At 50.3% G+C, this 18470-nt stretch overlaps 1 protein-coding gene across 1 annotated transcript in view; it reads right to left on the minus strand.

Moving 5' to 3' along the window:
• The window catches only part of MYO15A (myosin XVA), a 131583-nt gene that overhangs the window by 70748 nt on the left and 42365 nt on the right, over window positions 1-18470 (minus strand). The window contains exons 20-31 of the mRNA XM_038762787.1: window positions 18253-18330; window positions 15752-15900; window positions 13613-13658; window positions 10968-11092; window positions 8007-8124; window positions 7726-7901; window positions 6655-6739; window positions 5467-5520; window positions 4868-4949; window positions 3857-3987; window positions 2572-2667; window positions 2008-2243 (exon numbers count right to left, since the gene is read on the minus strand). Of these exons, the coding sequence (XP_038618715.1) occupies window positions 2008-2243; window positions 2572-2667; window positions 3857-3987; window positions 4868-4949; window positions 5467-5520; window positions 6655-6739; window positions 7726-7901; window positions 8007-8124; window positions 10968-11092; window positions 13613-13658; window positions 15752-15900; window positions 18253-18330 (1376 nt within the window). The remainder of the gene's footprint in view (window positions 1-2007; window positions 2244-2571; window positions 2668-3856; window positions 3988-4867; window positions 4950-5466; window positions 5521-6654; window positions 6740-7725; window positions 7902-8006; window positions 8125-10967; window positions 11093-13612; window positions 13659-15751; window positions 15901-18252; window positions 18331-18470) is intronic.

Genomic DNA, 18470 nt, shown 5'->3' on the forward strand with positions numbered 1-18470 from the left:
TTGTCCCTCAGACAGCTCTGCTTTTCAAGATAGCCCGCTGAGTTCATTCATTGTCGTATTTATTGAGCACTTACTGTGTGCACAGCACTGTACTAAGCACTTAAGAGGGTACATTGTAACAATAATGGTTCTACGTTTCCCCTTCCTCTCTGCCTCTCCTAGATCGCAGGAGACAAGATTTACAAAATTCGGGGACTGGAAAAGTCCTCTTGAGGTCAACTCTCCTCCATCTTCCGTCTCTCAGCAGAATACCTAAACCACTGCTTCCCATTCTTATTTTCCTGATAGCGACACTCATCACTGTTGGGTAGGGACTGTCTCTATATATTGCCAATTTGTACTTCCCAAGCGCTTGGTACAGTGCTCTGCACATAGTGAGCGCTCAATAAATACGATTGATGATGATGATGATGATGATCACTGTCTATGCATATAGTCTCTCTTGGCCTGATGAATCTCTCATCTCCTCACCCAATATCCCCCTCCACTGCCACGCAGCCCTTGGCTACTCACATCTTAGTACTTAGTACAGCGCTTAGTACAGTGTACAGTAGTGCACAGTACAGTGCTTTGCACATAGTAAGCGCTTAATAAATGCCATCGTATTATTATTATCTTCCCCCATAATCTCCACATCCCTGGAGCACTTAATGTCCATATCTTTAAACTCTACTGTTTCTCCCTCCCTGTAATTTATTTTACCATCCCCCACTAGATTATAACTCCTAGAAGCTGCATGGCCTAGTGGGTAATGGATAGGACCGGAAGTCAGAAGGCCCTGTGTTCTAATCCTCCACTTGACTGCTGGCTGAACTTGGGCCACTCACTTACCTTCTCTGTCTCTATGTCTCTGTTACCTCATCTATAAAATGGGGAATAACACGGTCTCCGCACAGGGTACAGGAGACAGGACCCAACAACTCCAGAGCAAATAAGCGGGGAAGGATTCAGAGATTCCCCAGGGAAATTCATTCAATCGTATTTATTGAGCGCTTACTGTGTGCACAGCACTGTACTAAGCGCTTGGGAAGTACAAGTCGGCAACATATAGAGACGGACAGTGGGCTCACAGTCTAGAAGGGGGAGACAGAGAACAAAACAAAACATATTAACAAAATAAAATAGAATAAATATGTACAAATAAAATAGAGTAATAAATACGTACAAACATATATACATATATACAGGTGCTGTGGGGAGGAGAAGGAGGTAAGGCGGGGGGGATGGGGAGGGGGAGGGGGGGGAGGAAGGAGGGGGCTCAGTCTGGGAAGGCCTCCTGGAGGAGGTGAGCTCTCAGTAGGGCCTTGAAGGGAGGAAGAGAGCTAGCGTGGTGGATGTTGGGAGGGAGGGCATTCCAGACCAGAAGGATGATGTGGGCCGGGGGTCAATAGCGGGACAGGCGAGAACGAGGCCCAGTGAAGAGATTAGCGGCAGAGGAGCGGAGGGTGTGGGCTGGGCTGGAGAAGGAGAGAAGGGAGGTGAGGTAGGAGGGGGCGAGGGGATGGACAGCCTTGAAGCCCAGGGTGAGGAATTTCTGCCTGATGCGTAGGTTGATTGGTAGCCACTGGAGATTTTTGAGGAGGGGAGTAACGTGCCCAGAGCGTTTCTGGACAAAGACAATCCGGGCAGCGGCGTGAAGTGTGGATTGAAGAGGGGAGAGACAGGAGAATGGGAGATCGGAGAGAAGGATGACACAGTAATCCAGACGGGATAGGATGAGAGCTCCAGAGGTTCCACAGATTTCCGTAAAGGCTCTGTATGACATCCTTATATTAAGCTGTGTAACCTGTGTAATATATATATATAACGTCCATCTGTCACTTCTGGGTCCACAAAACGATTGTCAAGTGCCATCAACAGTAGCCATTCTATACTGTAAACTCATTGTGGGTGGGGGAATGTGTCTGTTTTTTTGTACTCTCCCTTGTGCTTAGTACAGGGATCTGTAAATAAGATCGACTGACCGACTACTAGGACTCTTCAGATGAGTGACCCCTCCCCACTCACTTCAGTAAGTATTTGTCCAGTCGAGGGGAGGGGGCGAAGCTGCTGAGGCAGGAGGCCATGAGGAGCCAGCCGCGCTCCTCGTTGTTGACATTGGGGTTCCGCCACACTTGATTTGCCAGCTGGGCCAGGATCTCATCTCTCAGCTCCTCCGCCGACAGGCCCTTCTGGATGATGTAGTTCCCAAGCAGGTTTTCCTGGGCCCCGCGGAGGTGGGGGTCACCCATGAAGCGCAGAATCTGTTTCCATTTTAAGTTAAAGGCAGTCATGGATTCCCCCCCATCACAACGTGGCCCCCCAGCCCCTTCACTGGCTCAGACTTCCCTCATCCCCCAACCACAAATTCAAAACTCCAGCCTGGGCCTGCTCCCAAATCCCAAGGTGAAGTTAAAACGTCATTCTCCTTCTCGTCCTTCTCCCCCTCCCCCTCCCTCCTACTTCTCCTACCCTCCTCATGCCTCCTCTCCCCTCCCCATCTTCCTTCCTCCTCCTTCTCCCACCTCCCCCTGCCTGGCTGCCCTGTCCTTTTGGGCTCCCGGAAGAACAGCCCGGATTCCCCCGACACACCAGCTTGAAGATGCTGAGGGCTTCTGGCCGCTTTTCTTCCTCAACCTTTGTTAGAGGGGCTTCCAGGGGCACGGCGAGCATCCCAAAGGCCCGCTCCTGTGGGCACAGTCAGGGCACGGTCAGGGTTACCCAGGGCGAGGAGGTTGCAGGGGAATCCCCAGCGAGAAACTAGACCAAGGCCTTCTGGGGACTCGTCCCTGGAGGAATCCAGGCTTCAGAGTGAGCGAATGGGAAATCAGGAACTGAAGCAACTATCAAATCCAGCAGAAAGGGCAGCTTTTGCCCACTGCCCTCACGGGCCACATGAAGCTCCCCAGGCTGGCAGTGGGAGAGTTTCAGTTCAGGGCTCTCCCACCATTTCCACCTCCTGGAACTTAGAGGCTGGGTGGGGGGCCCAGGCTGCTCTAAATCTCCGATCCCCAAACGGGAGGCTGGCCAGGAGTCTCCAAGGGACCGCTATCAGCAGTAGACTTAGGAAGGAGGCAATCCCTAACACAAGAGGGACACCTGACAACCCAGCCAACACACTTCGTTCCTCTAATGCTAACCTTCTCACTGTACCTCTATCTTGTCCATCTCGCCACCAACCTCTCGCCCACATCCTACCTCTGGCCTGGAATGCCCTCCTTCCTCATATCAGACAGATAATTGCTCTCCCCCACTTCAAAGCCTTATTGAAGGCACATCTCCTCCAAGAAGGCTTCCCTGACTAAGCTCTCCTCTCCTTTTCACCCACTCGTTTCTGCATCGTCCTGAATTGCTCCCGTCATTCATCCTCCCTCCCATCCCCACAACACATATGTATATATCTGTAACTTATTTATTTATACTGATGGCTGTCTCCCCTCCTCTAGACTGTGAGCTCATTGTGGGCTGGGACTGTGTCTGTTGTTGCACTGTACTCTCCCAAGTGCTTGGCACACAGTAAGAGAAGCAGCATGGCTCAGAGGAAAGAGCACGGGCATGGGTTCAAATCCTGACTCTGCCACTTGTCAGCTGTGTGACTTTGGGCAAGTCACTTAACTTCTTTGTGCCTATTACCTCATCTGTAAAATGGGGATTAAGACTGTGAGCCCCCCGTGGGACAACCTGATCACCTTGTAACCTCCCTAGCGTTTAGAACGGTGCTTGGCACATAGTAAGCATTTAATAAATGCCATCACTGAGAGATCAGTAACTACAGTTGAATGAATGAATGAAAGGGCACTGGCAGGGAATGAGGGGGCCACCAGCATCGTACTGGATTCCTCTGTTTGAGCCCATTCCCCAGGAGTTGTTTTCTTACCTTGAAGTGAGCCCGCACAAATTCGACCATAGGATAGTTATTGATGTCCAAGGGCAGTGTGATTTGGGTGTCGGCCTGCATCTTGGGGACCTGGATGGGCACCACGCGGTCAGTGTTGGCATGCTTGAATACTGCAAGGTAGGGAAAGGGGAGTCAGGGGTGGGGCAGAAGGGGCATGGGGAGAGATGGTAGGAACACAAGGGAGAGGCGGAAAGGACTGTGCTCCACCCATCCTTATAGATCTAATAATAATAATAATGATAGCATTTATTAAGCGCTTACTATGTGCAAAGCACTCTTCTAAGCGCTGGAGAGGTTACAAGGTGATCAGGTTGTCCCACGGGGGGCTCACAGTCTTAATCCTCATTTTACAGATGAGGTAACTGGGTCACAGAGAAGTGAAGTGACTTGCCCAAAGTCACACAGCTGACAATTGGCGGAGCCGGGATTTGAACCCATGAGCTCTGACTCCAAAGGCTGGGCTCTTTCTATTGAGTCACGCTGCATCTAGTGCTCTCTGCTCTCAATAGCCCAGCCAGAACCCATCTGGTCTTCAGCAACACAACCAGGGGGCCTCCCACGAGCCTTGGCATATCTTCCATGCTCTGACTTTCAGCTGCCGGCCCACAGCTCCAGGCTTGGTCGAAGGCCTGAGTTGGCATCTCATTAGGGTATCCATTCTACAGGGACAAGGGCTATGCATTTTACTTCTGAATGTATCCCAGGCATCTAGTTAAGAGCTCTGCCCTCTGAAGATAATCTGTAAAAGCCGCCGTTTGATGATGATGGCTTGATGATGACAGTGACGACAATGATGACAGTCCCTGGCATCTGGATTTGGTCCAGGCACCCTTCTCTCTGCTGCCACCCTGCTCTCTGTTTCTCATGACTTCCCGTCTCAGTCCTCACCACCCACCTGGTTGGACCAAGGGAAATATCTCCATTTCACTAGAGGCCCCAGTGTCTCCTTGGCCTGTGCTGGCTGGCCCACGCTGGGAAGCTGGCACCCACCTGCTGCCACCTGCAAGAGGCCTGCCAGCTCTGCGGGTACTTCCAGGTGCGTCACCTTCACCACCTCCCTCTTGGTCAGCTCCTGGGGGCACAGCCCACAAAGATACCTCAATTCCATCAGGCGTCACCTCCTTCCCTTGACACGAAGACCCCGGCCGGGGGGAGGGTGGGGGCTGATTTGGGGGCTTGGGACGCTTGGGAGCAAGTGAGAAGGGTAGACTAGAAAGCCCAAGGCCTTAGGGATGTACCTGGTGCCTCACAATATTAATAATAATGTTGGTATTTGTTAAGCGCTTACTATGTGCCAAGCACTGTTCTAGGCACTCGGGAGGATACAAGGTGATCAGGTTGCCCCCCGGGGGGCTCACACAACTTTCATCCCCATTTTACAGATGAGGTAACTGGAGCACAGAGAAGTTAAGTGACTTGCCCAAAGTCACACAGCTGACAGTTGGCAGAGCAGTGATTTGAACCCATGAACTCTGACTCCAAAGTCTGGGCTCTTCCCACTGAGCCATGATCCCCTAGGTTTCATCCAGATGGGGAGGAGCCCTGGGCCTGTCTTGCCCTGGCCCGCACCACTCGCTGCCTCTATTTACCTGCTCCACTCTCACTCTCTCCTCCTCGGCCAGCCTTCGTGCCTCTGCCTTCATCTGAAACAAACACAATGGACAGAGTCATTGCCATTGAGTCATTGAGTCAATATTGAGTCATTGCTGAATATGTCCAAGACTGAACTCCTAATCTTCCCTCCCAAACCCTGCCCTCTCCCTGACTTTCCCATCACTGTAGACGGCACTACCATCCTTCCCGTCTCACAGGCCCGCAACCTTGGTGTCATCCTTGACTCTGCTCTTTCGTTCACCCCCATATCCAATCCGTCACCAAAACCTGCCAGTCTCACCTCCGCAACATCGCCAAGATCCGCCCTTTCCTCTCCATCCAAACCGCTACCCTGCTGGTTCATTCTCTCATCCTATCCCGACTGGATTACTGCATCAGCCTCCTCTCTTATCTCCCATCCTCCTGTCTCTCCCCACTTCAGTCTATACTTCACGCCGCTGCCCGGATCATCTCTGTGCAGAAACGCTCTGGGTGTGTAACTCTCCTCCTCAAAAATCTCCAGTGGCTACCAGTCAACCTACACATCAGGCAAAAACTCCTCACTCTTGGCTTCAAGGCTGTCCATCACCTCGCCCCCTCCTACCTCACCTCCCTTCTGTCCTTCTCCACCCCAGCCTGCACCCTCTGCTCCTCTCCTGCTAACCTCCTCACTGGGCCTCGTTCTCCCCTGTCCTGCCGTCGGCCCCCGGCCCACGTCCTCCCCATGGCCTGGAATGCCCTCCCTCTGCCCATCCGCCAAGCTAGCTCTCTTCCTCCCTTCAAAGCCCTACTGAGAGCTCACCTCCTCCAGCTAGGGGTAGGGGTAGGGATGGGGATGTGGAGAGTTGGTGGAGGCAGCTGGAGTGTTTGGGGAGAAGGAGGAGGAAGAAGAAGAAAAGGGGTCACTGGGCAAATCATTCACTTTAATTCAGCATCAGCCTTGGCCAGGAGCATCCCACTGGGCCAGAACTAACGGGCCAGTCGGGGCTGGTACCCAGGGGCCGCTTGCTTGTGAAGGACACAGAGCCCATGGCTGGCGAGGAGAGCGGCTAGCGGATGTGGAAGAGCTTCCAACCTTCCAGCCCCACTGCCTCTTGGCGCTCCCAACTTTCAGAGCCAGTTGGAGTGGGGGCCCAGGTCCCCCCTCTTTTCAGGCGTAGCCTCAAGGCGGGGGCTCCGCTTACCTTGAGGTACCGCCGGCGGTTCACGTACATGTGAACCAAGGATCTGAACTTCATCAAGCTCCTCTTCATCTTCTGGAATCTCTGCCTGCAGGGAAGAGGAGGGCAAGGATGAGGGGAGGTGGGAGGCGGGGTGGCCTCCGGGCACGGGTCCTGAAGACGCAAGTCAGGCCACGGCCTAGAGGAAGGGCTAGGCTCAGCTCGAGGGAGATTTCCACTCACTCAACTCAGGCCTGCTGCTTGGCATCACTGGTTTTCCCCTCACTAGTCAGGAGGAGTGGGTTTAATTCTACTGAGCTTCTGGAAACAGATGCCAGTTAGTCTAGGGCAGCTCCCCCCTCTCCCCACCTCCTGCCCCTGGGTAGAGACACCCGCCCAGCCATGCTTGGAGAAGCACTGGGCCTCACCCAACTAGTGACAGTCCTGAGTGCCTGGGTAGGAAAGTCTGAGGAGGGGAGTTAAGAGTGGGGGGATCCTGGGTTAAGGACCCTGGGGAGGAAAGCCTGGAGAGAAGAGCCTGAAGAGTAGAGAACAGGGAGGAGAATCTGAGCACGGAAGCCTGGGGAGGAGAGCGTGGGCAGGGAATCCTGGAGAGGGGAGCCTAAGGAGGGAAACTTCGGAGCAGAGCACAGAGAGGGGAGCCTAAACAGGGGAGCATGAGGAGGAAAGCCTGGGAAGGGGAGCTCAGAGAGGGAAACTCAGGGAGAGGAGTCTAGGGAGGGGAGCATCTGGAGCCTGGGTAGGGAAGCCTGGGGAGGAGAGCCTGGACAGGGGATCCCAGGGAGGAGAGCCCGGGCAAGGGAGCATGAAGAGGGGAGCCTAGGGAGGGAAACTTGGGGAAGGGAGTCCGGGGAGGGAGCCTAGGAAGGGGAGTGTTGGTCTGGGTGGGAGAGCCTGGGAAAGAGAGCCTGGAGAGGAGAGCCCAGAGAGGAGAGCCAGGCAGTGGAGTCTGGAGAGGGGAGCCCAGGGAGGGAAACTCGGGGAGGAGAACCTGGAGAGGGAAACTTGGGGAGGGGAGCCAAGCCTGGGGAAGAGAGCCTGGAGAGGGGATCCCAGGACTGCAGCAGAGGTGACCTGGCCAGATATCCCCGGGACCGTGTCTGGATCAGGACGATCTTGCGGCGGAGGGAGCGGAAGCGTTTCTTGATGAAGAAGCCACGCAGGCAGCGCTGCAGAGTGACGGCTGCCAGGTGTAGAACCCGGGCCCGCATGCTCTCCAGCAGCTGGTGCAGGTGCTCCTTCATGAAGAGCTGCAACAGCAGAGAGGAGAGCACTGGCTCAGTTGCCCCCCAGCACTGCCGCCTCGCTTTCTCGAAGCTGTAGGCCTCCCCATCTGCCGGGGGGCCCGGGCTCACCTTGCTGACGCCAATACAGTACATGAGGTGGGTGACTGTGCACAGCTTGTTCAGTACCGATACGCACACATCCCCGTTGGCTGGGACATCATATTTGAGGGACACCAGACAGCGGTACCTGGCCAGGGGTAGGGGAGAATGACGTCAGGCTGTGGCCTGGGGACTCTGGTCATCAGAGTAAACGCTTAGTAATAATAATGATATTTACTATTCTATTTATTTTGTTAATGATGTGCATCTAGCTTTATTTCTATTTGTTCTGACGACTTGACACCTGTCCACATGTTTCGTTTTGTTGTCTGTCTCCCCCTTCTAATAATAATGGCATTTATGAAGCCCTTAGTATGTGCAAAGCACTCTTCTAAGCACTGGGGAGCTTTTTAGACTGTGAGCCCACTGTTGGGTAGGGACTGTCTCTATATGTTGCCAATTTGTACTTCCCAAGCACTTAGTACAGTGCTCTGCACATAGTAAGCACTCAATAAATATGATTGATGATGATGATGGGGAGGTTACAAGGTGATCAGGTTGTCCCACGGAGGGCTCACAGTCTTCATTCCCATTTTACAGATGAGGGAACTGAGACCCAGAGAAGTTAAGTGACTTGCCCAAAGTCACACAGCTGACAATTGGCGGAACCAGGATTTGAACCCATGACCTCTGACTCCAAAGCCCATGCTCTTTCCATTGAGCCACGCTGCTTCTTCTACGCTGTGAGCCCGCTGTTGGGTAGGGACCGTCTCTATATGTTGCCGACTTGTACTTCCCCAGCGCTTAGTGCAGTGCTCTGCACACAGTAAGCTCTCAATAAATACGACTGAATGAATGAATGAATGAATGAACTGTGGTATTGAAGCACTTACTATGTGCCAGGCACTGTACTAAGTGCTGGGGTGGATACAAGCAAATTGGCTTGGACACAATCCCTGTCCCACATGGGGCTCACACTCTCAATCCTCATTTTACAGATGAGGTCACTGAGGCACAGAGAAGTGACATGACTTGTCCAAAGTCACGCGGCAGACAAGTGCAGCGTGGCTCAGTGGAAAGAGCACAGGCTTTGGAGTCAGAGGTCATGGGTTCAAATCCCAGCTCCGCCAACTGTCAGCTGTGTGACTTTGGACTTCTCTGTGCCTCAGTTATCTCATCTGTAAAATGGGGGTTAAGACTGTGAGCCCCACGTGGGACAACCTGATCACCTTGTAACCTCCCCAGCACTTAGAAGAGTGCTTTGCACATAGTAAGCGCTTAATAAATACCATTATTATTATTAAAAGTGGTAGAGTCAGAATTAGAACCCACAACCTTCTAATAATAATAATAATAATAATGGCATTTATTAAGCGCTTACTATGTGCTATTATTATTATTATTATTAGAAGGTTGTGGGTTCTAATTCTGACTCTGCCACTTTTTCTAATAATAATGGTATTTATTAAGCGCTTACTATGTGCAAAGCACTGCTCTGACTCCCATGGCTGTGCTCGAGCCTCTGTGCATTGTTACAGTGCCCTGTACACAGTAACTTTTACTTCCCAAGCGCTTAGTACAGTGCTCTGCACACAGTAAGCGCTCAATAAATACGATTGAATGAATAAGTGCTCAGTAAATACGATCGACTGACCGACCGATTGAACAAGCCCTACCCCACCGGCGGCCCACCATGACAGAGATAGAGAGGTTCCCAAAGATGCTCAGAAGTCCCACCCCCGGCAATTTCTGGCTCCAGAATATTCCAGCCCATGGTGGGGAATCAATCCCATTGGACATGGGAGCTAATGCCGGACATACTGGGCTGCAGCCTTTCCAGGGAGGGAGAGGTCAACCCGCCCCAAAAGGGGAAACTGAGTAACTGGGAGCTGCTCTCCTTCTTGCCCTCCTGTCTCCCCAGCCAGCCCTTGAGTGCCCTCTGGATTGTAAGCTAGTTGTGGGCAGGGAACATGTCTTCCTACTCTGTTATGTTGTATTTTCCCAAGTGCTTAGTAATAATAATAATAATAATAATAATGGCATTTATTAAGTGCTTACTATGTGCAAAGCACCGATAATGATGGCATTTATTAAACACTTACTATGTGCAAAGCACTGTTCTAAGCACTGGGGAGGTTACAAGGTGATCAGGTTGTCCCACGGGGGGGCTCCCAGTCTTAATCCCCATTTTATAGATGAGGTAACTGAGGCACAGAGAAGTTAAGTGATTTGCCCAAAGTCACACAGCTGATAAGTGGTGGAGTGGGGATTTGAACCCATGACCTCTGACTCCAAAGCCCGGGCTTTTTCCACGGAGCCACGCTGCTTCTCTACATGGCTCGGAAGTTGATTCATTCAATCATATTTATTGAGTGCTAACTGTGTGCAGAGCACTATACTAATCAATCAATCAATCAATTGCATTTATTGAGCGCTTACTGTGTGCAGAGCACTGTACTAAGCGCTTGGGAAGTACAAGTTGGCAACATATAGAGACAGTCCCTACCCAACAGTGGGCTCACAGTCTAAAAGGGGGAGACGGAGAACAAAACCAAACATACTAACAAAATAAAATAAATAGAATAGATATGTACAGGTAAAATAAATAAATAAATAGAGTAATAAATATGTACAAACATATATACATATATACAGGTGCTGTGGGGAAGGGAAGGAGGTATGATGGGGGATGGAGAGGGGGACGAGGGGGAGAGGAAGGAAGGGGCTAAGCGCTTGGGAGTGCTCAATAAATACAATTGATCGAATTATCATTGCAGGCATTCATTCAATCATATACTGAGTACTTACTGTGTATGGAGCACGGTACTAAGTGCTCGGGAGAGTACGATACAACAATAAACAGACACCTCCCCTGCCCACAGCGAGCTTGTATTTACCAACTCTGGTATAATGTATCCTCTCAAGCACTTACTACAATGCTCTAAATACAGTAAACACCTAATAAATATGATTGATTGATTGATTGATTACCTGTCAATGAAAACCTGGAAGGGGATGCGGACAGGGAAGCCCTCCTTGCGGATGCGGATGGTCTCCAGGATCCCTGAGTAGCGGAGCTGACAGTTCACCACATCCAGTTCAAAGAGTCCCGGCTCCTACACGAGAGAAGCTTGGCTTCGCTCCCACACCCATGCTCCCTCCTCCCCTGCTTGAGGGTGAGGTGAAAAAGAGGAGAGGGGTTGGAAGAATGCGCAAGAGGGAAAAAAAAGCCAAGTGGGAAAGCCAGAAGAAGATCACTGGTTGGAGGTGGACATATGCAGAGGAGCAAAATCGAAAATTTGGATGGATGGTTGGATGGATGGAGCCCTTGGAAGCAGATACCTACACCCAGCATCTCTTTTTCTCCTCATAATAATAATAATAATTGTAGTATTTAAGCATTTACTATGTGCCAGGCACTAAGGCCCAGCGCTTAGTACAGTGCCTGGCACATAGTAAATGCTTAATGCTAATCCCAGCTCCTCTGCTTGCTTGTTGTATGCCCTTGGCCAAGTCATTTAACTTTCCTCTGCCTTAATTCCCTCATCTGTAAAATGGGGACTAAAAACCTATTCTCTCTCTTCCATATGGAACAGAGATGGTATCCAACCTGATCATATTGTACCTACCCCAGAGCTCAGAACAGGGCTTGGCACATGATAAACCTTTAAAGGTTTATCCCCATCTCCATCCCCCCCATCTTACCTCCTTCCCTTCCCCACAGCACCTGTATATATGTATATATGTTTGTACATATTTATTACTCTATTTATTTATTTATTTATCTTACTTGTACATATCTAATCTATTTATTTTATTTTGTTAGTATGTTTGGTTTTGTTCTCTGTCTCCCCCTTCTAGACTGTGAGCCCACTGTTGGGTAGGGACTGTCTCTATAAGTTGCCAACTTGTACTTCCCAAGCGCTTAGTACAGTGATCTGCACACAGTAAGCGCTCAATAAATATGATTGATGATGATGATGATGTACATATTTATTACTCTATTTATTTATTTATTTATCTTACTTGTACAAATCTATTCTATTTATTCTATTTTATTAGTATGTTTGGGTTTGTTCTCTGTCTCCCCCTTCTAGACTGTGAGCCCACTGCTGGGTAGGGACTGTCTCTATATGTTGCCAACTTGTACTTCCCAAGTGCTTAGTACAGTGCTCTGCACACAGTAAGTGCTGAATAAATACGATTGATTGATTGATTGATTGATTGGGTTGGACACAGTCCCTGTCCCACATGGGGGTCACAGTCTTAATCCCCATTTTACAGGTGAGTTAACTGAGGCTCAGAGAGGTGAAGTGACTTGCTCAAGGTCACACAGCAGACAAGTAGCAGAGCCGGGATTAGAACCCAGGTCCTTTTGACTCCGAGGCCCGTGCTTTATCCACTAGGCCACACTGCTTCCCTAATGGGCTTCCTCGTGGGCACAGGCATCTGGCTGATTGGCTGGTAAGTGAAGAACAGTCATTCCTCGCAATCCCTCTATTCCCAGAAAGTGTTCTTGGTTTAATCCAGGAACATCTTTTCCATCCTACCCAACCCAACCCAGCCATAACAGTTCACCCTCTCATATACAGCTGTGGCCCTGGACTAAGTCCGAGTAAACTTTGGCTCTGGACCTTTTGTAACTGCATTTGTCTGTTTTGTCTTTTAACCGAATTGGAAATTCCACAAGGGCGCATCAAACTGAGACCGCCATATGGAATCCCTGCCACGTCCTCAAAAAGGAATGTATCTTGCGGACAGTCAGTGACAAGGTTGATGCTGAAAGCGATGAAGGAGGAGAAGGAATCGGGCAGTTTTCCAAAGCCAAGATGTTTCCGTTAGTTGGTTTGCAGGCTGGGATATTCATTTCTTTGAGCCCTGAAGTGCTAGGTTGTACTCAGAGAATAGCTAGAGGGGCTCTACCTGACCCCCCATCCCTTCCTCTGCCCTCAGACAACAGCACCAACACCTCGCCCCCTCCTACCTCCCCTCCCTTCTCTCCTTCTCCAGCCCAGCCCGCACCCTCCGCTCCTCCGCCGTTGATCTCCTCACCGTACCTCGTTCTTGCCTGTCCCGCCATCGACCCCCGGCCCACGTCATCCCCTGGGCCTGGAACGCCCTCCCTCTGCCCATCCGCCAAGCTAGCTCTCTTCCTCCCTCAAGGCCCTACTGAGAGCTCACCTCCTCCAGGAGGCCTTCCCACACTGAGCCCCTTCCTTCCTCTCCCCCTCGTCCCCCTCTCCACCCCCCCATCTTACCTCCTTCCCTTCCCCACAGCACCTGTATATATGTATATATGTTTGTACATATTTATTACTCTATTTTTTTATTTTACTTGTACATATCTATTCTATTTTATTTTGTTAGTATGTTTGGTTTTGTTCTCTGTCTCCCCCTTTTAGACTGTGAGCCCACTGCTGGGTAGGGACTGTCTCTATATGTTACCAACTTGTACTTCCCAAGCGCTTAGTACAGTGCTCTGCACACAGTAAGCGCTCAATAAATATGATTGATGATGATGATGAAGGAGCAGCAGAAGAAGCCACCCTGCGTCCAACAGTCCAGCCCTGGGTTTCCAGCTCTCTGGACCAGCTCAGCATTGAGCTTCCACCCCTCTGGCCCAGCTTCCCACTTACCTTCTTGTTGTTGGGCTTTAGGCAGCGCACAAATACTGGGTTGCACCTGAGAGACCCAGGACAAAGGACAGGAGCTGTCAGATCACTCTCAGTTCCTCCGAGGGCAACAGGGGCCCAGACCCAATTGTCCCACCTAGACCCTCAACCCTTAAAATCTCCCTCGGTGGTTGCGGAGGAGAGTTCACCAGGCACCCTATGGAGGGGCAAGACGCTCACTGGACTTTGGGGACCGTGGAGTGTTATCCTGGAGCCCCCCGGGAATTATGCCTCTGCCAGGACTGGCCCCTCATCCTGTGTCACTTTGGGCAGCATTACGCCAGCTGCTTTCCATTTAACAAATGGGGAAACGGAGGCATGAAAAGTTAAACATGCAGGAGTCCAGATGTTTTATAATAATAATGATGATGGTATTTGTTAAGCGCTTACTATGCGCCAAGCACTGTTCTAAGCGCTGGGGTAGATACAAGGTAATCAAACTGTCCCACATGGGGCTCACAGTCTTAATCCCCAATTTACAGATGAGGTCACTGAGGCCCAGAGAAGTGAAGTGACTTGCCCAAAGTCACACAGCTGTTAAGTGGCAAGGCCGGGATTAGAACCCACGACTTCTGACTCCCAAGCCCGTGCTCTTTCCACTAAGCCATGCTGCTTCTCTTTTTATGCTCATCCCAGCCCAGACAGAAGGCTAGCACCAGACTTCAGCGGAGGACATCTGGGCATCCATGGTTGAGTCAGCAAGGGGAGGAGGGAGGAGCACCTTTATCACCCTGGATGTCCCCAACCCTAAGAAGCCACACCCCTGTGTCTGGCAGCTCAGAAATTTGCCTGACCTTGTTGCTTCCTCCTTACCAGTAATTTACTTTAGTGTCCATCTCCCCCATTAGACTGTAAAATCCTGGAGGGCAGTGATAATGTTTTCTAACTCTATTATACCCTCCCAAGAATTTAGTCTCCCCTCTTGACTGCGAGCTAATTGTGGGCAGGGAACGTCCTGTTTGTTGTCGTGTCGTAACTCTCCCAAGCACTTAGTACAGTGCTGTGCACACAGTAAGCGCTTAATAAATATGATTGAATGAACGTACTCTGCACATGGTAAGCCCTTAATCAATACTACTTACGGATTGATCAACTAATCTTCCGGATAGAGGTAGCCCAACCCTAAGCAGGCCAGTACTGAGGGCCCAGATCAGTTTTCAGCCCTGCACAATCTGGGAAACTAACCCCAACCCTCAATGACTTGTGACATTAGACTGCAAGCTCGCTCTGGGCAGGGGATGTTTCTGTTTATTGTTTTATTGTATTTGCCCAAGTGCTTAGTACAGTATTCTGCACACAATAAGCACTCAATAAATACGAATGAATGAATGATATGGAAGGCCCTTTATCAGCCCTCATAGGAATGTCTTCTAGGCTGAACTGGAGGCACTGAACCATAATGACATAATAATAATAATAATAATAATAATAATAATAATAATAATAATAATAATAATAATAATGGTATTTGTTAAGCACTTACTATGTGCCGAGCACTGTTGTAAGCACTGGGGTAGATACAAGGTCATCGGGTTGTCCCACGTGGGGCTCACAGTCTTCATCCCCATTTTACAGATGCGGTAACCGAGGCACAGAGAAGTTAAGTGACTGGCCCAACGTCACACAGCAGATAAGTGGCGGAGCCTGGATTAGAACCCACCACCTCTGACTCCCAAGCCCATGCTCTTTCCACTAAGCCACTCTACTTCACATGACAGCCAGCTCCCTGCTGGGTCTTTTTCCATTTTCCACTCTCCCTCAAATGACATCAAGCACTTAGTACAGTCCTTTGCACACAGTAAGTGTTCAATAAATATGAATGAATATGAATACATTGGTTTCCATGCCATAGAATGAAATCCACCCATCCCTAAGCTTCCAGGGGGGGAAATAGTGGCAGCCCTTAGCCCTCCACCCTAGCTCTCAGGTTAAGAATGATTGCTATCACCCCAAACCTCAATCTCATTAGCCAACCTGGGCCCCCTATGCTTCTCCCTTGGCCAGTTCAAACACACTGGAGAGATGCTGTCTTTCTCTTTCCCCCTCCACCCCATTATAGGCTCATTCTCCTGGCCCTTTCCTGTCCATCCCTGCCCCGTCCACCTCTCCATCTTCTCCACGAGGTCCAGAAGTGACTGCTGGAACTTGGCGGCCACGGTGGGAGCCTTGTAGAATCTGGTCAGGGTGGTGTTCTTCCCCATCCTCTGGTGGCTAAACAGCTGGGCATGGCTGGAGAACAGGTTGGCTACTGCCTGGGGGAGAAAAGGGGGTGACAAAGAGAGTGAGAGAGAGTGGGAGAATGAGTGACAGATGGTGAGTGAAAGAGTGAGAGAGAGAATGAGTGATAGAGTGTGAGGGAGAGATTCACAGTGACAGAGAGAATGGGAGTGGGAGAGAGAGAGTTGGCACCCATTTTCACAGAGGTAGTCAGCAGTTGTAAGTTGTATGTTTGGGGCCAAATGAAGTAGTAGGGGCCCAGGGGAGATGGGGAGAAGAGTCCCACAGCATGGAGGCCACCAGGGAGGTGGAAAAGGTGAACCTGGGACCCAGAATGCCTGAAGCTTGGAAGGGCAAGCTCCAAAACAAACTAACTGAAGCAGGTTTTCAACTGAAAAAAGCAGTCCTTCAAACACCAGGTGGTAAGCTTACTGAACGTGTTTCCAAAAGTTGTTCAGGTCCCAGATAGCAGGTTTGAGAATTGTTTGGAAAAATTGAGGGACAAGAGAGGTCTTTAACAGGTTATTAGAGGGAATGTTAGGGACATTAGCTGTTTCATCCCTAGCCATTAGAATAGCTGTCAAGAAGGGCCACTAAGCACTCTGGGATTGCCACTTTTGGAGACAGAATCCTGAGCTGAATGAAGCATTGGTCTCTCCTTGTCACAGCACTGCTCGTGCATTTAAGAGAGGCAAGTACAAGCCAAAGATGAGAATCAGGAGACCAAGGGATATGTATTTATGAGTACTTTCAATCAATCAATCAATCGTATTTATTGAGCACTTACTGTGTGCAGAGCACTGTACTAAGCACTTGGGAAGTCCAAGTTGGAAACATAGAGACAGTCCCTACCCAACAGTGGGCTCACAGTCTAAAAGGGGGAGACAGAGAACAAACCCAAACATACTAACAAAATAAAATAAATAGAATAGATATGTACAGGTAAAATAAATAAATAAATAAATAAATAGAGTAATAAATATGTACAAACATATATACATATATACAGGTGCGGTGGGGAAGGGAAGGAGGTAAGATGTGGGGGATAGAGGGGGGACGAGGGGGAGAGGAAGGAAGGGGCTGAGTGTGGGAAGGCCTCCTGGAGGAGGTGAGCTCTCAGTAGGGCCTTGAAGGGAGGAAGAGAGCTAGCTTGGCGGATGGGCAGAGGGAGGGCATTCCAGGCCTGGGGCCTTTAAGACTCTCTCTCTCTTCATGTATATTTTATATTCACACTCAGTGACTTGGCCATGAAAAGAAACCCTATCTCATAACCCAGGACCGAAAAGAAATCAGGGCAGATCTGATGGAAATCATTCGGGGCGCTTAGAAGACATGCAATACCCTCTGCCTCTTCTTTCTATTCCCTTATAGTTTCATTTTCAAGGGCATTTGGATCGAATCCTCTTCCCCTGAGGAAATGGGGAGAGAAAGAGAGGACAGTGACTGAGGGAGGTATCGGTGGGCAGGGAATAAGCAGCATTCCCAAAGTGGGGTGACGCGGGGAGTCAATGCAAATCTTGTAGGCTGAGTAGCACTTGGGCAGCTAAATGATTTTGGAAAAGGACATATAGTGCTGAGGTACCCACATATGTTTCTTGTAGTATATGCCAGCCCAATCTTCTCCCACTTTGAGAGTAAAGACTGTGTCTCCTCACTTGCTATAAACTCCTGGAGCGCTATGCACAGTGCTGTGCATAACGTGGGGACCTGGCTGTTATTTGCTGATGACAATTCATTCAATCGTATTTACTGAGCGCTTACTGTGTGCAGAGCACTGGACTCTATATGGCAACATATAGAGACGGTCCCTACCCAACAGCGGGCTCACAGTCTAGAAGGGGGAGACAGACAACAAAACATGTGGACAGGTGTCAAGTCGTTAGAACAAATAGAAATAAAGCTAGATGTACATCAGTCTGCGATGGGGGTGCCGTGCATTGCTGCCCTCCCCCCCAGGAATCTTCCCAGGAAAGGGACAGATTGAGGACCCCAGTCCTAGCTCGATTCCCTCTGTGCCTGCTCATCCTACCTACCCCAGACCATCTGTCATAGACTGTCGCCCAGGTGGGTGCCAACTCCCCCTCCGAGAGGGTATTGAGAGCTCGCGTCTTTTCCCCAGTTCTGCCGGAGAGACCAGCCGGGGGCTCCCTATGAGTGGTGTAGCACCTACCTGTGCCCACCTCCCACAGGGGCTGTAGCATAAGGGGACAGGAAGAGGGGGACAGGAAGGGGAGCCCCGTCAATGATGAATGGGCTAATGAAGCTGCCTGCTGGCTATGGCAGGGCCACGCTATCTGGGCAGGGATTCTGCTTCTCTCCTCCCGGCCTACATGTGGGAAGCGGGGTGGCGGGAGCAGATGGGAAGCTGGGGAAGGAAGGATGCTCACTCTGCTTCTGCTGCCGACAAACAGGTCCAGCACATCCTGGCGCACCTGGTCGTAGTTTTTGTCCAGGAATTTGTGCACCTGAAAGAGATGTTCATTCATTCATTCAATCATATTTATTGAGCACTTCCTGTGTGCAGAGCACTGTACTAAATGCTTGGGAAGTACAAGTCGGCAACATCTAGAGACGGTCCCTACCCAACAACGGGCTCACAGTCTAG

This window comes from Tachyglossus aculeatus, chromosome 21 (genome assembly GCF_015852505.1).
Source record: "Tachyglossus aculeatus isolate mTacAcu1 chromosome 21, mTacAcu1.pri, whole genome shotgun sequence".
Lineage (NCBI taxonomy): Eukaryota > Metazoa > Chordata > Mammalia > Monotremata > Tachyglossidae > Tachyglossus > Tachyglossus aculeatus.